Here is a 19960-nt window from a genome sequence, read left to right as displayed (position 1 = left end):
TGCAAATTGTAGCAGCAGAGTAGCCACATTGTGCACGATGAGAAGACAAGGAGATTGGTTTTCACTCACTATCAGTTTAGAACTACATTATATTTACTACAGCTCAAAAGCCTTTGAGGGAAATAAAATGCATACAGGCGGTTAATTGAGGCTGCATTATGCTAAACATCTCCCTTTTTTATCACTATTGAACAGCAAGACAGTTTTAATTTAGTTATTTTTTTATTTGTGCAACAACATGATAATATCTACCACAAACATGGTTTGATTGTTTTCCACAGCAGGGAGGCATTTTTTTTTCAGGCTAAGTGTTCAAAAGTCATGCCCTTAAATAGTAACACATGCTTTTAAAAAGTCATAGTAAAATTACTTTTTACAACGAATCCTTATTAAAAATATATATTTTCAATAAAAAAATCTTGCATATTACACATAATACAATAAACAGTCTTCTATTATCCAAAAGACACACACAACACGTTACTCAACACGTCAACAATCCAACATGGAGTCAATTTGGAATTAAAAATCTGTACATTACAAAGACTAAATGCCTTTAATTACAGTTTGAGACACAGTTTGGGTTCTTTTAAGAGTTTGTGTACTCAGGGATTGATAATTCGTCTGTCTCCTGTATCCTAGCTGGTGTGGGTGGACCAACCAGAATGTAATCGAACTCCTGGTGTTGGACCTTTTCATACACGCTCTGCAGACCATTGGTTTTAGGGATAGTGGCCGGATAAAAGTTTTCCCTCCTGGCATCTCGGGGAAGCGTGGCAGTCTTTGAGAATGTTGACAGGTGTGGTCCACAGGCCAAGCTTGTGTTTGGTCGGCTGGCTGATGGGCTCCAGCAGCGGTCGGAGTGTCCCAGTATTTTGCATTCACTTGTGCATGCCCAGAGACCTGAAAGGGAAAGGGACAGGAGCACTTGCAAAGATGATGGATCATATAAATGTTTAAGGATAGGAGACTCTAGATAGCTCAAATAAACATAATGAATCTAAATAATTCATAAAAATTCTTCAACACCTATGAACATGCAACTCAAATTTGGCTCTGCATTGATTTGTCATTTTGTTTTCTGACACTCACTGTTTGTTGGTGGGGACTCCTTTTTGTGGACATCAGCACTGATGTCAGAGTCGCTGTCGTTGAAGTCACTGTCCCCTTTACCACTATCCTTCCCACTGATTTGGGGGTCTCTTGCTGAGATAGTTGTGAATGAGTTGCCCTTCCATATTGTTATAGGCCTCACAGTTTCTTTTCCATACCCTGGTAGTGTGCAATAACCCTGCAAAAATACATATATATAAAAAAAAAAACTTTTTCAGAAAACTCAAACAGTTGAGGTGGTAATCTTAAAATGTATAGAAAGCCTCTGCTTACCTTTAATTTGGCCTCTGCTGGGCTGGTGTTGGGCTCAAAGATTCCTGTTGTCTGCCTGCTTTCCTCACTGCTGGTCTCTGTTGTGTTGTTACTGGCCAGAGGCAGGCCCTCTGGAAATGAATGGACATCAAATGCTTTGCCTTTGTGATTGATGATCAATGATTCCATACGATTTTTTCCCACTTTATCTGCATCTGTCGTTTCTTCTTTTTCGTCGTAGCTCTCCTCATTTGTCTCTTTTTTCCTGCGGCTGCAAATGGTAGCGATCATAATGATAGCTAGCAAAAGAACAGAACAGCTTCCAGCCAGGACAATGATTATGGCTACAGACATATTCCATTCAAAGAGCTCTTCATTGCTATTTTCAGCTGACGAAGGCTGGCTGGGCGGTGTACCTTCTATGAAATTGAAAATAATCGTGGCTGTGGAAGTCAGAGAGGGGGAGCCTTTGTCGTTGACAGCTACTGTGATTTTAACACTGTCTGTGAGGTCATAAGTGAGTTTTCGACTCACCAGCATCTTTCCAGTGTCTTTATTAATTGAAAATCCTAAATGTCCCCCATCTGTGATCTTAAATGATAGTTGTGCATTTATGCCCTCATCAGCATCTGTGGCCCTAATCTGGGTCACAAAGTAACCTGCAGGTGCATCTTTGGGCAGGAAAAGCTCAGCAGACCCCTTGTAGAGTGGAGGCTCTACGATGTAAGGCTGGTTGTCATTTTGATCAACTATTTTTAACCTGATGATAGCTGTGCTTTGCAGCTGGGGTAACCCCCCATCGCTTGCCTGAATGTGCACATCCAGCTGCTTCATCACTTCATAATTGAAGCTTCTCAGTGCATATATGGAGCCAGAAACTGAGTTCAGAGACACAAAGGTGTTCACCGGGGAACCCATAATGACACTGTCCACAAGCCTGTAGGTGAGCTTCCCGTTGTTACCCAGATCTGCGTCGCTGGCCTCCACTGTGGTGATGTAAGCACCCGGAGCGTTGTTTTCCACTACTGACACTTCATACACAGCTCTCGCAAAGTGGGGTGCATTGTCGTTCTCATCGCTGAGCCTAATGGTGAACTGGGTGATTTTTCTCAGCGGGGGTGACCCGAAATCCTCAGCCATGACTGTTAAATTATACTCACTGATCCTCTCTCTATCAAGAACAGCAGCTGTGACAATCATGTAGCTGTCCTCGTGAGCCTGTCGGAGTTTGAAGTGATCGTGGCCGTAAAGGGAACAGTGAACTTGGCTGTTAACGCCAGAATCTCTGTCCAAGGTGCTGATGAGCGCTACCAGGCTATCCTTATCCGCTGCCTCACTTATGTACGCAACACCAGTGGAAATCGAGGTTATAGGGGTGATGCTGATCTCCGGGGCATTATCGTTCACGTCCGTGACGTGAATTATAATTTTGCACACAGACGGGGTCGGATTTGCGCCCAGATCGATTGCCTGCACGTCCAACTCGTATGTGCTTTTATCCTCAAAGTCCACGGGACTCTTTAGAGTTAGGCGACCCGATTTGCTATCCACTTGAAAAAGTTCACGGATCTCACTAGAAACCTGTTTTCCGAACCCATAGACCACCTCTCCATTCAGACCCTCGTCCGCATCCACCGCGTTCAGGTCCAGAATCACGGTGCCGACAGGCGCGTCCTCTGGGAGGCTCACTGAGAAGCTGTTCTTGTCAAAAACGGGACTGTTGTCGTTAAAGTCAGTCACTCTTACTGTTATCTTAGTTGATCCGGATCTGTGAGGATTTCCTCCGTCTTTTGCCACCAGTTCTATGTTATATGAGGATTGAACCTCCCTATCAAGTTCCTTCATCAGAATAAGCTCCGCATATTTAACCCCATCTGCTCTTTGGAGCACATCGATGGTGAAATGACTATTCACAGAAATCTGATAGCTTTGTATATAATTTGAACCTACATCAGCATCCATAGCGGGGTCCAGGGGGATACGGGACCCCAGCGCAGCGTTCTCTGAGATTTCCACCACAGACTCCCTGCTCGGAAACTCTGGAGAGTTGTCATTAACATCCCTTATTTCCACCTCGACGTGGATCAATTTGTAGCGGTCTTTGGAGAAATTAACCACGTCAAAAGTAATCAGACACTGTGGAGTGTGCCTGCAGATTCTCTCCCTGTCGATCCGCTCCCCGACAATAAGTTGTCCATCGCTTTCTCTCACGCGGATAAAGGAGTCGTTAAATTGTTTCATCATCCTGAAATTAGTCTTGGATGAGTGGGACAAACTCAAGGACATGTCCTTGGCGAGGTTCCCGATGACAGTACCTGGTGCGTCCTCCTCTCTGGTCTGGTACCTCACTGTATTTCCTTCTGACTGGGTCCAAGACACGAATAAACAAAGATGAAGACAAAAAATAAGAATCCACTGATGCCAACAAGTTTCAATCATCTTTGCAAAGGTATTTCCCCCACTGAGTAGCCTCTTTGTATGGGGCTCACCTCTGAAGCGAGCTTTCAATGAAGCGCCCTGCTTTTACCAACTGAACTGTGCTGAAAGTTAGTCCTTCACAGCGCGCAGCAGCCAGATATGCTCGCAGCCTCCCCTCCAACACAGCTCCAAATTCTGCAGTGGCGGGGTTTATACGGCTCTTCATGCTAATGAGACCAAGTGTGACCAATCCGTCGCTTTAGAATTAAAAATACATCCACAAAGGGGGAAAAACGCTGCTCTGATATTTCTTTCTTTCTTTATGCAACAGAAAATTGGGGCAGAAAGATAAAGGAACAAATGCAGATGTGTCGGGATTTTTTGTTAGTTTTGCCTCGGTTTTGTTGTGCTTGTTTTCTGATCAAAGGAGCATCTAAATAAATTCGAATATCATTAAAGAAGTGAATTTGTTTAAGTTATGCAATCTGAATGAGTGGAACTCACATTAGGGTTTATAAATACTAATGTATTAGGAGATTTGGTTAATGTTTCAAACAGATATGTGAAACGTGCTCAAAGACATATGGGTGATCAACACATACTGACATCCTACACAACAAAGGTAAGGCATTGATGAAAAAAACATGTTCAGAGAGAGCTGTATCTAAGCAAAGCATGGGAAGTTTAGTCATAGGAAAACGTTCAGTGAAAAGCCAAAACAATCTATAACAACAGCACCACTGACAAGGGAACCCTTTGACAATTATCTAAAAGTTAGTCTGCTTTTTTTTTTACTTTCTCCTATTAACCAAATAGTTAATATTTCAAGTGCAGAATGAATTAACAGAACTGATGAAGAACAAGAAACAAAACAGTTATTTTAGATGAATTAAAATTTTAAACTTTAAAATGACATGCTTTTTTCTTATCATGCTAAATGACCAGATTTCCAAATGTAGAATTAGCTTTGATGATTTATTGCTGTAATGTTTAGAACAATTCCCCTATTCTTGATCCATATTGCTCTTAATATGTAATTTGCCTTTTGAAATGAATTCCCCTTTTTAATTTAAACATTAATCATTTCCGAAGATTCCTTTTAAAAGTATACGTAACAAGTAACTGACAAACAATGAAACTTATGAAGAAGAAGGGGAGAAAGAGTAAAGAGAGTGATAAATCTTAAATGTTTATTTACAACGAATGAAAATCTACACTACAATTTCTTAGCAAATAAAAGAAAAAACATAGAAACAACAGCAGCAACAAAAAGAAAAACAAGTCAGAAATGTAATGTTATGGCTATGTTATGCGTATAGAGTGACGACGAAGCCTGCTCACCTGACAGTAGCTGTTTACATACACAAATGTATTCTGGGTAACAAAAAAACAACCCCAAATAATATTGGACAAAATGATCAGACTCTTATATTGATAAAAGTAATTGAAATAAAATTATAGATCTAACTAATAATGTGTACATTAAACATGCCGATTGGAATATTCAGATAGCATCTAGCCACTTAAGCTGCAGATACATCATGTTGATGCAGGGTGAACACTCAGGTCAACTTGCCTCATTCAGATTAGTATCGATCCTATCAAGTGTTCACATGCAATGCAAACATACTGTCAATCAGCACAAACCATCCCTCTTAAGTGAATTATAATTTTATTCCGATCCTGCCAAATCTAATTAGAATATTCCCAGTGGCATGTTTATGACACATTTTTGTTTTGATCAACCTTTGGATCAGTTTTCTCCAGGTAAACTTAGCTAGTGACTGTCTGCTAGAAAAGTAGGTGTACATGGACATACTAAGTGAGAATAATTTGTTTACTTATGCTGTGGCTTTACAATAACGGCTAAAATATTTATCTCAAAATAAATGTATTAATGTGTCTGGATCATATAGGTCTCATGATTTGTGGAGGCGAAGGACTGAGGTGGTAATCAGACACCGGGAGGTGCACAATGGTGAACAACTACTTAATAAAGAAACCAGGAATTCCATAAAAAAAAAGATCACAGGAACCAGATGACAACAACAAAAGAACAGCAGGAAACAATGACAGAAAGATGAGGACCAGGCTAAGAGCAATTTAAAGGCATTGGTTTAATAAGGGCAGATTTATGTTGGAAGAGTCCACGAAAAAAACAAAAAAAAAACAAATAAAAAATGACAGTGGGAGGGGACCTCGAAACCATGATAAGAAAACCAAAGCTAACAAAACATGTCCGCAGTTAAGTGGACTACCCAGAGGATGACTCTTGCTAGCAGTTGATGTAGTTGATCAAGCGGCCGTCCAGAGCAGGTACAAAGTTAGGGCAGGAGGCCTGGCTGCTTTCCCAAAGAGGCCCAGAATTGAGGAGGCCAATGGAGAACCAACTGAAGATCCAGTCATAAGCTCAGATAGAAACTGGGGACCCAGAAAATAGTTTGGGTGAAGGCAGGTGGCCACGAAGGAGCTCAGGTAATTGCTGGAGACAATTAAGGAAGCTTAATAGCCTTGTAACCATAAAAGAGCTCTACTCTAGCCTGTATGACACAAAGGAGCCTTGCAGAAGCACAATAGAGGTCTTCAGAGCAGAATCACTCAGTACCTCAGGAGTGGGATTAAAGAAACCCCAGGATCTGGTGCAGGAGCAAAGGGAATAGCCATCATGTGAAAAGAGGTGCTGGTGCAGGTGCAGTAAAGAGACCTGGTGGGTACTAGGACCTGCTGGTGGAGGACACTGTTTATAGAGGAATCCTGCCTGCTTCGGCCTGTGTTCTGCTTCAATATGAGAAACAAAGGTTTTTTGAGACAGAGCTGGCTCAGGAGGCTTCGGCACAGTGTTTAGCCCTGCAGAAGTTTGCAGAACAGCAGGGCAGGAACACTGGTGGATCGGCAGCCTTTCTCAGAGAAGCAGGCTGTGGACGTGGCAATGCTACACTCAACTGACCTATACAGGAACGATGTATAGCACCAGGCATCGTACGGCATGTAGTTCCTTCCAGCTTCATTCCAGTAGTTCTGCTTACAGGTGCGACAGAAGAACTGTAGTGCAAGAAAGGTGGAATGGATGGCCTTGAGCAGTGACCTCCACTCCTCCTATTCTCAATCCCCCGACTCAGGTACTGAAAAAGCTTTAGTTTTTCAGATCATGTTTCCTTGTCTTTTGGTTGGTTTGGTCATGCTGTCATAATTTGCGGGGGTGAACGACTGAGGCAGTAAAAAGACATCAGGAGATTCATGATGCTGAAGGATTTTTTAATGTAGAAGCCAATAACCACAGGACTACAGGGGGACTGTAACTGGATGACTAAAACAGAGGAATGACAGAAAACAATGACAGAAAGATGATGATCAGATCAAGGTCAACTAAAAGGCCTAAGCTTAAATAAGACAAGGAATAACTGAAAACACATCAGGACAATAGAAATATAATAACAATAAGAATAATAATAGGTTTGAATGGAGAAAATAGTTCGCTGCAACATTTTAATGACTCTTCTGGCTAAGATATAAAAATAAAAAAAATCACTTCTTGTGCAGTGTGGTCAGAAATTAAGCTCCCACTAATTTACATACCATACTTTTCATTGTTCATTTTGTTGTAATTTGTATCTCAAATTTGAACATATTTACCATGTAAGATTGAGTAAACTTACTCTACATGTTAATTTAGAAAACGGTTTCTCTATATTAATAGAAATGTCTCCAGCTCAGCATGAGGAGATAAAAACCCTCTGAAACCATAATTAGTGCAAAGTACAAAGCAGGAATAAACAGGTGTTTACTTAATCGATGCAATGACATTATAACACCTTCAGTTCAAATAATGTAGAAAATCCATATTAATACATTTAAATCTCTTTCTGCCACTTCTGTTGCAGCAGGGAAGCCAATTTATATATTTCTATTTAGGTAATTATTAAATAAATTTAATATCTAAATAAAATAAAGCAGCCTTTGGATTTTTTGAGGATGCTGGTTGGGAGGTTGGAATGTATTTTAAAAGATTAAGAGATGACAAGCATTAATAGTCATTAAAAAATTATTAAATGTGATTTGGATGTTGTGGATTTGATGAGAAACTATTTATTTCAGCTATTACATACTTGAGACCTAACTGTTCCCTGGAGTAAAGTGCTTTCCGCTAAGATATTTGTAACTTGTCTTGAAAAATTTGTGAACTTCTCTTGACTTGGTACACCACCCTGGCAACAGCACCCTAACACTGAAACACAGTGGTGGCAGGATCATGATTTAGTGATACCTTTGTTTAGTGGAGACAAGAAAGATAATCACAGTTGAGAGAAAACTGAATGTAGTGCAATCCTATTAAAAGAAAATATAAAAGAAAAACTGTTAGGGGCTGCATAAACAGCCAGAGCTACAATAGATTGGTTAAATTAAAGAATATTTATGTTGGATGGCCCAGTAAATGTCAAAACCAAAATCCTATTATAGAAACCATGCCAAAACATTAATATGTAAATGTAGAAATGCTTCCAATTTTATCAACTGCCTCTTGGTGTGAAAAGAAGATTTCTATTATCTCTTTGTTGTATTTCTTCTTTAGAATAATGCACCACTTTATATCACAAAATTAAGGTGAAATTGAATTAACTCTGTAGTTTTAATGTGACATAATGTGAGTAATTAATGCAAAGCACGTTAGATAAGCAAATGAAAAGTCATACATAGATACAGAGAATTGTGTTGTATTAAGTTTAAACAGCAAATTGCTTAAAAAACAAATATCATATATGTAGTTTTATGTTTTTCATTTTAAGGATAGCATACTGCAGTTCAGTGAAAGAGTGTTTTTCATATTTCAGGTAAAAGGGAACTTTAACCTGCACAAACCTCTAACAGCATCCCTTCTATCAGCTTTGGGAAGAATAAGGAGTGTCAGATGAGTGACAGACCTTATCACTCAGCTTCAGCGTCTGACCTCACCGATAATTGTGCAGCTGAAAAGGATCAAATCCCTTCTCCATCTTGATCCACAGTCTTGCACTTTCAATGAAGGACACAGTGAGATAAAAGTGGTATATTAATGCACATGATTTTCTGTAGAGATCTGCTTATTTAAGCAGTGCTCACATCCAGTAAGATGGACATCTTAGCGTACACTGCTCACAGTTTTAACTCCTAAATTTGAGAACAACTGCATTACAGACATTATCTGTAGCCTCTATATAGATTCTATACTTCAGTTAAAGTTTTCTTGTGCAGGGTAATCCTATGTTATTGACTCATAGAGGTGTCTGCAAACATTTCCATCAACCTTTGTTAAAATATGGTATCAAGAACTACAGTAGCTGTGCAAACTGAATTCGGGCTGTAATCAAGAGAACAAATCTTTCAGTTTTCTCTCGGGATCTGATTTAGTTCCATCAAGTATATGTGCATGGAAGTTTGTTCTTTTAAGATTTTCTGTCAGATCCCTTGTGCACCTTATTGGATATGCTTTTGCAGAATGGTTATGTTTTTACACATCTTTGTTCTGCTGCAGAAGCAAGAAGAGGATCTCTGAGACGCGTGGGGAGAAGCTCCTTCACTTAGCATCTGAAAGAGGACTGAGACTAATCCATCTCTATCGATTTACAGCTATCTTTATCTGTTCTCCTTTTTAAACACAGATCCATGAAGCATTTACTTTTCCCTAGCTTGTTGACATTGAAATATTTTATAAAAAGTCTTGTCTTCTTAACAATAGTGCCAACAACCGTAATGATGAGCCCAGTAATTAGGATAAGTCAATAGACACGGGTGCAAAAAGAGGAGGGTCTGGTAAACAATACTGATAAAGTCTTATTAAGCTTTTCAACATTAGTGACATGATTTCTTTATTTTGGGGAAAGTTAAAAAGAAGAATGCAAAAAAAAAAAAAACAACAAAAAAACAACCCACAATGTCTGCACCAGCAGTGCCGCCAATCCCTTCAGATTTTTTTAAAAACTATTTCTAAGCAAGATGGAAAGCATATGTCTTCCACTGAGTGAATTTCTTGACCTTTAGTACATGCTGTGAACCTAAAGGAAGGTGTTAATGTAGCATTATTAGCATAGATGAGGATAATGTTGGTCCCTCCCAGCTACTGGTGGATTACTGGTGAGCAAGCTCCTCTGCAATGGTAAATGGTAATGGTAAATGGCATGTACTTATATAGCGCCTTTATTCAAGTTAGGAGACTTGACCAAAGCGCTTTACACTACATTCATTCACCCATTCACACACACACTCACACACTGATGGTGGTAAAACCTGATTTACGTCCACTTCTTCTTTCAATCATTACCTAAATGTCATGGGTAGGAATAACCATGGAATGAAGATCTGTTGGTAAAATAACAGCCTATATGTCTTAATCCATTCTTAATGCTGAGTGCGAGAAACAGAAACCACATCACAACATATGACTTAAATAAACCCTTAATTACATGTACTTAAAACACAAATTGCAATCATGAGATAAAAATCCGGACTTTGTTATAACAACTTTTCTTTAAAATAAAAAAGTCCCTTCTACAGAGCCCCCCACAAAAAAAAAGACAACAAAGAATCAAATAAAACCTCTATGATGCTTCCCCCTCGTACATGAAGTAGAATGCTTTTAGCCTTGTAAGCTCCTCATTTTCCCTACTAATGTGACAGCGGTCTTTATATTTGGTTTCATTAGACCTTGGGATGTGTTTGCAAAAGTTAAAGTAGCTGTTCCTGTGTGGAACCTTTTAACCTCAATCTTGCATTTGGTGTTACTTTTGGAGTAATGGTGTCTTCTTCACTGAGTAGCCTTTCAGCCTTTCTCGCTTACTTTTTACTAGATCTGTGGCTTGGTTCAGGTATTGATGTTCATGTTTATTTTTCCCAAAACTCTTTCCTCTTTCAAGTGTGTACAGAGAAAACATGCAATTTCCACTTAGCAAGAGCTTTTTGCCATTCACTGTGAGCTGTTTGAATAAGCATTTTTAAATATCTCTTCAGTTCCAACATCATTTTCAATTTACAGCTACCTTTATCCCTAAAGCATGCCTGCAGCTGTTTGATATATGTTAGATTAAGTAATTTCATACAGCAAAGAAAAGCAGATAAAAACCATGAAGAATTGTTTATTGAAATCAGTAATGCATAGTTATTGCTCCTTTTAATGTGGTCGCATCCTCTGCAGCCTGATCTTGTTAATGAATACAAAGGTAGTATATTCAGTATGGGCGGATTATCTTTAGATCAAATTAGAGCAGGTCAAATGGCTTATGAGGAAGATAGATTGTGATACCACAATACAGTGTTTGTTTCAACTAGGACAGGGATCAGCTAATATAAATTTATGATAAGTAAATGATTATGGTTGAATGGGATTATTTATCAGACTGTCGCTGTCACTGTGGTTTGCAGATTCCTTTGCTTAACCTGGCTTCAATTAGATACATAGTATAATTACTTTGCTCTGGGAAAAATAAACTATATTAGATATATGAGGTCTTTACTCATGTATCAGAATATATCTTATTCAAATTTCTGAACTCAAGGTCACCTTCTGTAGGAAAAGAAGACTGGATTGAAAGACTGCGAAGTCAGACCACATTTTACATAAATGGTTCTGCATTTACATCTTTTTACAGGTAGCAAACTTTAACCATATTTATTCACAGAAAAAGCAATCAACTGCCAGAATCAGGTGTCACAACAAATGTCCACATGTTTTGATTAATGTTGTATAATTATGCTGGGCAGAGAAACTTCCATTATAGTTACTGACAAATTATTCACAGCCTGAAAAACAGTCACAGAGAGAGGGAAAGATGTGAGCTAAGAAACAAGAAATGTAAGAGGAGGGAAAATGTGGCAGGGAAAGATATTTCAAATTTACTGTTGGCCCACAGACACAATTCTGTATTTAATGGGATTCTAAATGCATTTAGTTTCAAGGGATGCCTTTGCATTTTAAGTTCTCTAATCACTCTAGTCTATAATGTGCCTGAAGAAATTCCACATAATGTGAAATTGTGGAAGGCTTTAGCTTTGCATTCTTTTTACAAAGATTTAGAATCATGAGCAAATTACTGTGCGGTGGGGCTCAGTATAGTTGAATATTACCCTGGTGGGAGATCACTTTCTTTAAAGAACTCAATCTCATCGAGAAACTTGACTAACTTCTCTCTTTTACCAGAAATTATTTTTTCTTTCTTTTTGTTGTATTTTTAGGAATAGAGTGTTGTTCCTAATGCCTTCCTCAACATACCCAGCAACTTCCAGTAAATTAGGCAAGCTAAATTTGCAGGTAAATCTTGTAAACAGCTGTCTAAAATGAAGCAGCACAAAGTCTAATTATTAACACTTATGCTGTTAGATTTGCATGGTGTTTGAAAATAGTTTGCCACATGACCCTATGAGAAAATATAATTATTTTTTTTACTGTGCTTAAAAACAAGAAGAAAAGTGTTAATTGGTGAACTTTACTGACACAATTTTAGTGTTTGAACCCAGCTAATTCCTGCAAATTTATTCGCTAAAAGTAATTTACATTTAAAGGAACACCACAGAAGAATTGTACCAGTTTTAACATCTCAGCAAAAGCTTGTAAATATGCTGTTGGATAGCATTTTTTCTCCAAATAAATGTAATCAGAACACTTCAACTTGTATGTACTATTTTTGGTTATGATTTGGTTATTCGTCTGAAACATTTCAATAAGATCAAAAATATGAAACCTGTAAGAGCCAACAAGTTTTGTATAGTACTGCCTTTTCTTTTAACATCTATTATTAAGCAAATTAGGCAGCACCAAAGTTTGGTTGATATAATAACTGGAAATGTAGAAAAAAGACAACAAATTTTTGAAGAAGGGTTATTCAACTTCTGGGTTCGATTCCTGGCCCGGGGTATTTCTGCATGGAGTTTGCATGTTCTCCCTGAGCATGCGTGGGTTCTCTCCGGGTACTCCGGCTTCCTCCCACAATCCAAAAACATGACTGTTAGGTTAATTGGCTTCTCTAAATTGTCCTTAAGTGTGAGTGTGTGCATGGTTGTTTGTCTTGTGTGTCTCTGTGTTGCCCTGCGATGGACTGGCGACCTGTCCAGGGTGTATCCCGCCTCTCGCCCATAGACTGCTGGAGATAGGCACCAGCACCCCTCGCGACCCCACTTGGGACAAGCGTGTAAAGAAAATGGATGGATGGATGGATGGATGGATGGATGGGTTATTCAACTTTAGTTTGAGAAACTGTTTATAAAAAAAAATTAAACAAAAAAGATTTTTCATTGTTGTAAGTTTAATGTTCATTATAAACTATCAAAAGTTTTCAAAAAAGGTTAACAAGTTTAAATTTCCAACAGATCAAAGGCTAAAGAACTTTATTTTCTTATCCTTCATCTGCAAATGCAGAAATAAATATACAACCAACCAGTGACAGGCCCTCAGATATTAGCAATAACATAAAGATGCAGTGAGCATGAAAAATCTCTTGTAAGTCAGTAGATACAAACAGACAGAGAGAAACTGTCCAGAACCTGAGCCAATTTTATGAAATTATCCATTGTGCATTTAAGTCAACCATTGGCTTTGCATCAAAGCCAAATAGACAGGATACAAAACCAGCATATCCAAATTGCTGTGGACTCTATACTATGAAGGCCAAGAGGTGCCGATGCATTAATGCTTGGCAAATACAAAAGAAAAAGCAAACATAAAAAATAGACTAAAACACATTGAAAAAAGATCACAGGAACCCAAACTATTAAATCAAAGTGTGCACTCACATCAGCCACTGCTGCGGGTACTATTGCCATGTGGCTCAATGGAATGATTCCTCATGAGGGAGATTGGACCAGATGCTGGAGCGACCTCCACATGAAGCTTCTGAATTTCAGTAGCCAAACAGGAAAGGTCAGGAGCCAGACAGGGAGGGGTCCTGGAGAATTTCAGAATAAATTCAACCTAACCTAACTTCTTTAATAAAAGCAGAACAGCAAAACAGAAAGAGGAGGAAACATATGACATGCTTTGCCCAAGAACTCCTGGAAAAAACCCCACATGAATGTCACTCTAATACTTTGTTGGACCGCCTTTATTGGTTGTTTAGGAAATGAGAAGCAAGTCATTGCACCAGTTGGGGTTAAATAACTAGTTGCCAACTGAAAGATAACCGCCCAGTCATTATCCAATATTATCCAATAAGAAAATTATCCTTATTTTTTTGGCCAGGCAATATATCTATACACACACACACATATATTATTTATATTTATATGTAATTTTGTTTTTGCTGCCTTTACACTGGTTTTGCTGGTGTGAAGGGTTACAATGTTGGGTAGCTTGTTGCCATGGTTTCTCCCAATAGGTATTGTTTACTGACCAAATGCAGGCATAATTTTTCCAAAATAACCAGCATTAGCATTTCATTATTCTAGTATCACAATGTCAGAATCTGCAGTCCTATTAGAATTAGGTGTGTCTTATTTTTCTTCAATAAAAGTAGGTTTCAAAAAACATACTTATGTAATGAAAATGTTTTTATTAGTCTGATGTAGTATTTTAATCCTTAGTGTTCTCTTTGCTGAAAGTGGAAAACTCATTATGATTAGCAAAAACAGAGCATGACAGCATCCTTCTGTGCATATGCAATTTACAGTGTACCATGTGTTTTGCTTTGGGATTTAAATAAGTTAAACATGGGGACTTTGTGATGATATTGGGTGAATCAAAGATGGACAAGAAGCTTTGTGTAGTGGTGATCATCTGATCTTGAATGTCAGCAAAAATAAGGGAGAAGATTGTGGATTTCAGAGTAAAATCGGAAAGACGTTAAATCCTGTTGATATCATGGGAGAAGAAGTGGAGGTGGTGAAGAAGTATGAGTATGTTCACTTAAATAACAAACTGGACTGGAGACTGTGAAACCGTCTACAAAAAGGGACAGAGCATATACTTATTTAAAATATCCTGAAGAAAAACAAAAAAAACAAAAAAGAACAAATTTGCTTTACCTGTATTTGGATTGATGATATAGAATAGATAATCCCTTCATTGTCCCAGAGTGGGGAAATTGTGGTGACATTGTAAGAAGTAAAATAACTGGGCTGATTAGATCGTTGCTAGGGAACATTGTTCCATATAGTTACGTATGTGCATCTTTTTATTTCTAATCATTCAAGTTATAGCCATTACAGAATGCTTAAATTAAAGCAATAACATTTTCCTCAGTGAATTAATTATTTCAGGATTAAATTGTGGAGATTTACAATTAAGAAACTTGCCTTTTGAGTGGGAAGGCTTTGTTTCACGCTCCTTCAAACCACCTGTTCTTTCTAAAACATGAACATCATTATCAAAAGTGTTTGCTCTTTTGTTCATAAGAAGCAACTGGACTGCTACATCTTGCCTCAAGCTAATAACTATTGTGTGATGTGCCATGCATTTATGCAGTACTTATTTAGCCTATCCAATCAGAAGCTTTTTTTTTTTGTGGCCAACTTTCAAGACCCAATTTTGATAACCAAATGCTTGAAGTGATTTTTGGACATGCTTGTGTACTTTCTATTTCTCCTCTGCCTTGACGGGAATGTTGACCGCCTGTTAACTTGGAGTTCTGATAACAGGCAGTTTGTGTTCCAGTGAGTGATGTGAATCAAAATGAGAAATATTGATCTGTGTGTGTAGGTTTTTGGTTAACCTCAGTGTTGAGACTTCCACCCTCCACAATATGCACAGTCTAGAAAAATAAGCATGTTTCCTTTCTGCAGAACTTTATACTGTCTTCCAATTATGTCAAGTGATTAGTGAACAACATAAGGAATTTGGATTTTGACCATGGTAGCATTTACATATCTAAACAAGTGAGCGAGGAGCATTACCTTGTAGAGCTGAGTGCTCTCCTATTCTCCTCTTATATATAAATATTGGCAACTATGGATGAAACTATAAATATGGTGCACAGATATTTTTGTATATAACATGTCTTGATATCTCAGATCTTAAAGTTAATATGGAACAAGTTAGGTTTGGTTTCCTGTGTAGCCTTTCATATTATATATATAGAATAGAATAGAATGATATTCATTGTACTGCACTAGAGAAACTAAGGTGTGACAGTGAAAAAGCTATAAAGCAAATGAAAGCAAACAAGTGCTAACAAGACTGATAAACAGAACTTTAAAAAGATAAAAACTATACTGCAAAGGAGAACTTTTTTTTTTACAAAAATAAACAATGCAGTTACTAAAACTTGCATGCTCAGATTAAATCAACAATGTTTAAGATAAAAAAAAGAGAAATAGCATTAATATAAGGAATTAAAAACTGCATGAAGAGCATTGTTCTAGTTGTTATATATCTGTTTATGTTTTCACATATGATTTATTCCTATTCTCATTTTATGACATAAATAAATGCTATATTTTACTTGTATCAGCATAAACAGTCCCATGATTTGGTAGTACTGCTACTGCTACTACTGCTGCTAAATATCCTGCCTTTGTTTTTACCTGAAAGATGGCACTTTTCCTCAACTTCTTTTCTCTGGCACCAACTGGAATGGAGATGGTAAAAAGCTTTATTCAGGACAAAAGCATGGTAGGACAGTCTGGTTATGAGTCAACCAGAGTGTAAGTAATTTTAAGCCTTATTAGATGCTCCAGGAGCTTCTTAGTACCTTTGTAAAGAATATTACTGTGGCTAGCACACGGAATTCATACGGTTTCGATAACAACCAGGTTTGAAATGACCATTGTTAATGACACCTAACTGATACAGTCTTCAGTTTCCTTTTCAAGCTCTGCATTTAGAAGAAAATAAAGTGAGTTTTCTAAAGTCAGTGAATGCTGGGTTTCCTTAGATAAAAAAAAAACAACAACTTTTAAATCTTTCTTTGTGTATGATTTGTACATACAGTAACATCTCTGATGTCTTCACCCTAAGCACAGGCTTCCCTGATGGCACATGACTGCCTCCCCAGGTTCACCACCAATCACAATCACATTCACAGACGACACGACGTAGAGGAGGTGGAGCAGCTGGTGGGCTGGTGCAGAGACAACAACCTAATCCTGAAGGAGATCATCATTGACTTCAGAAAAAATCGACCTAACCACGCTCCACTGCTTATCAACAGCTCAGCTGTAGAGGTGGTCAGCAGCAAAAATTTCCTGGGGGTGCACATCACAGACAACCTCACCTGAACTGTAAACACCACCTCACTGATCAAAAAGGCAAAAAAGCGCATTTACTTCCTGCAAAGGACGATGAGAGCCCACCTGCCCCTACCCTTCCTCACCACTTTCTACAGAAGCACCATAGAGGGCCTTCTGACCAACTGTCTCACTGTGTGGTGTGGAGGCTGCAGTGCTGCAGACTGGAAGAAGGTGAAAAGAGTGGTGAGAACAGCAGAGAAGATCATGGGGACTACTTTTCCCTCCATAAAAGTCATTTTATCCCAGTGCTGCGTGTCCTGAGCCAGTAACATTATCAATGACCACTCACACCTCCACCATGGACTGTTCACCCTGCTTCCATCTGGGAGAAGGCTTTGCAGAATTTTGATGCAGGTCTAGCAGAGTGCAAAACAGCTTCTTCCTCACTGCCATCAGACTTGCGGATGTTAAAAAAACTATAATTCATGTCACAGACTCTGCATCAAACGGACCATATAAATGCGTTTTTGTTTTTTTTTGTTTTTTTGCACCATGTTTTTTTCTCCATTACATTTGATCACTGCTGCAATTTAAGAAATGGTAATGTCATGAAAGCTGTACAAAATGAAATAGCATTTTGTATACACTCTGCATATACAAAATTACAATAAACTGTGTCTAAGTCTAAGTACAGTGCCTTGAGATGATGTGCTGTGAATTGGGGCTATATATAACTAAACTGAATTGATTATTTTACGTCGTAGGATAACCTCACATTAATATGCTATAATGCAGTTTTTCACCTCTCTTACATCTTCCTCACTTTGTGCGGTGGCAGGTTGCCTTTATTTCATTGTTCAACCTTTTTATGACACAGTTCTAGTCATTTCAAGCCTTTGTGTTTTTGCCTTGGCTGTATATATGGGCAAGTTTAAGTTTGTAGTCATTTTTAGGAGCCTTTTTCTGATCTATAAAGACAATTTATCTTTTACTATATTTCCTACTTAGAGGCTGTATTAGATGTATGTTTATAAGGACGAAGTGGTAGATTATTGACAAAAGGTCCTAAAAATTGTTAATTAAATGTTTTTTTCAAGGAACCTGTAACCTAAACCATACATACTGTATCCAGACCCAGAAAATACAAAAATGAAGTTCTTGATATGTGAATCAACAAAAAAAGTTAAGGAAACCTGCTTCAGTACTTTTATTTTACAGGAATTGACCAGAAGTTTTAGCTACTTTCATTTATTTTATATTTCCTCCTTTACATGCATTCCTTTTTCTAGCAAGGAATCAGTTTGCTGAAATAAAAGGTCATATTTTGCATAATGAAAAAGCAGTGCAAAATGTCATTACAGCAAGGAAAGATTATTTTTTGTGAGTAATATGCGCATCTTTTCCAAGAGTGCTAATAAGTGTTGAAAGCACTTCATATATAAGGAGAAAGGCAGACTTCCATGAAATAACAAACTAATAAGGTGGCAACCTCCTTCTATTTATCTAAATTCCTTGTCTTCTAATAGTGCCAACATATGTTGAACTTGTTGGGTATAATTAGCCTCTAGTAAGTGCTAAGGTGGCAAACTTCACATCGCATTAACTTCTTACCATTATGTGAAAACTGCACGAAAATGTGTTTTTGCAGCATCTTCGAGTCAAAACGTATTTTTAACAAGTCTTTGAACTAATAACGTTGGGGTGGGCTGTCCAATGTTTTGTAAAGCACAAACGAGAGGCACTACGAATTGTCATAGCCTATTACGACCCCTTTGAAATGCAATCTTCAAAACACGCTTTTAAATACCGACACTGAAATCTCAGATGACCTCGGATCCCAAAGGCAACATCATGTCTTTTTGTTCTGAAGATGGTCTCTGCTGATTAATTCAACTATCAAACTATAGCGTTGGTGTTTTTATTTATTTATTTGTTTATTTATATTTTTTTCACTGGAGAAGAAAGAGTCTGTAATGTCACAAGGGGGTTTCAAAACCCACTGGAAGTCTAAATTCAGAGAGAAGCCGATGTTTTATTGATTCCTCTCGAGGTGTTTGGAAACAATAAGCCGGGTGAATATTTCATTACTCTCTTTATGTTTGGACTTAGAGCTGCATCCCACTGTTCAAGGTGTCTCTCCAGAGGTGTCATGCATTAGCATAAACAAAGTTATTAGATGAGCAAGACATGGATCAGGAAGAATTTTAGTCCCTGGCTTTGGTTGAATGTCGTGCTGTATTGTCCTGTGTGGGAGCTTTGACATTGCTCACTTAATTGTGAGTGTTATTTGGAACATGTAAATGAGGATTTATGTTCTGAAATACGGTTTAGCATTTTTTGGAGAAGTAGATCAACATAAATATGTATACAAAGTGCAAAGCATTGATGAAATGTAGGTCATCTTTCCCAGGCAGACAGAAGATGTACATTAGTGTGTGTATTTAATGGTAAAGAGTGAGCTTATATGCGTGAGTGCGTGTGTGTGTTTGTATGTGTGGTCCCATCTGTAAAACAACAAGGCCATTACATCCCATACAATGCAGATAGAGGAAAGCAGCTCCACCGTTTAGTACTTAACTTGCCACAAGCATTAATATGGCTGGATTTTTCCCCCCCCTTATGCTGTTTTTCCGGGAGCAACATGGTGTTAGAGGCACGCGCTTCACAGGGCTGGATGAGGTATAATTATGTAAATTGTATTCAAAGGAATCAGTAATAGCTCATGTGGAATGGATGTGTCAACAAGGTGTCCACATCCACTGTAAGAATTTGCTAATTAAACTTGACACCCATTCTCCTTCAGCACATGGGCAGACCGAGACACTGCAAGATTATAAAACACACAACGATGGATGTTGCATCGCTGACGAAGAAACATTCTTCATGGATGAAGAAAATGCTTTCAGATTGCTATGTGAGGTGTAAAAACATTTCCTAAGTTTATTGTGTTACCATTAAACTACACGCATGTTGTAAATGTGTGTAATCAAAATGCCTAAACTTCAAACAACCTGTCTGTATGGCAGATTCTCTGATGCTCTACCATAAAAAA

At 38.1% G+C, this 19960-nt stretch overlaps 1 protein-coding gene across 1 annotated transcript; it reads right to left on the bottom strand.

Moving 5' to 3' along the window:
- Window positions 1-203: 203 nt before the first annotated feature.
- Window positions 204-3989, bottom strand: si:ch211-199f5.1 (protocadherin-8). Its single transcript, XM_038293444.1, has 3 exons — window positions 1387-3989; window positions 1093-1291; window positions 204-903 (listed from the first exon to the last, which is right to left on the bottom strand). The coding sequence occupies exons 1-3, from the start codon at window positions 3802-3804 to the stop codon at window positions 590-592; spliced, it is 2931 nt and encodes a 976-aa protein (XP_038149372.1). The 5' UTR covers window positions 3805-3989; the 3' UTR covers window positions 204-589.
- Between the last annotated feature and the right edge of the window lie 15971 nt (window positions 3990-19960).

Source organism: Cyprinodon tularosa, unplaced genomic scaffold (genome assembly GCF_016077235.1).
Source record: "Cyprinodon tularosa strain WSP-4 unplaced genomic scaffold, ASM1607723v1 ctg326, whole genome shotgun sequence".
NCBI classification, from domain to species: Eukaryota; Metazoa; Chordata; class Actinopteri; order Cyprinodontiformes; family Cyprinodontidae; genus Cyprinodon; species Cyprinodon tularosa.
The sequence above is the reverse complement of the archived record's forward strand: the minus strand, read 5'-3'. Positions and strand labels throughout refer to the sequence as shown.

Coding starts and splice junctions, on each gene's coding strand:
- si:ch211-199f5.1 (XM_038293444.1), bottom strand. CDS start 3,804: ATGATTGAAACTTGTTGGCATCAGTGGATTCTTATTTTTTGTCTTCAT. Junction 1,292..1,386: donor CAGCAGAGGCCAAATTAAAG/GTAAGCAGAGGC, acceptor GTATTTTTGCAG/GGTTATTGCACACTACCAGG. Junction 904..1,092: donor GGAGTCCCCACCAACAAACA/GTGAGTGTCAGA, acceptor TTTCCCTTTCAG/GTCTCTGGGCATGCACAAGT.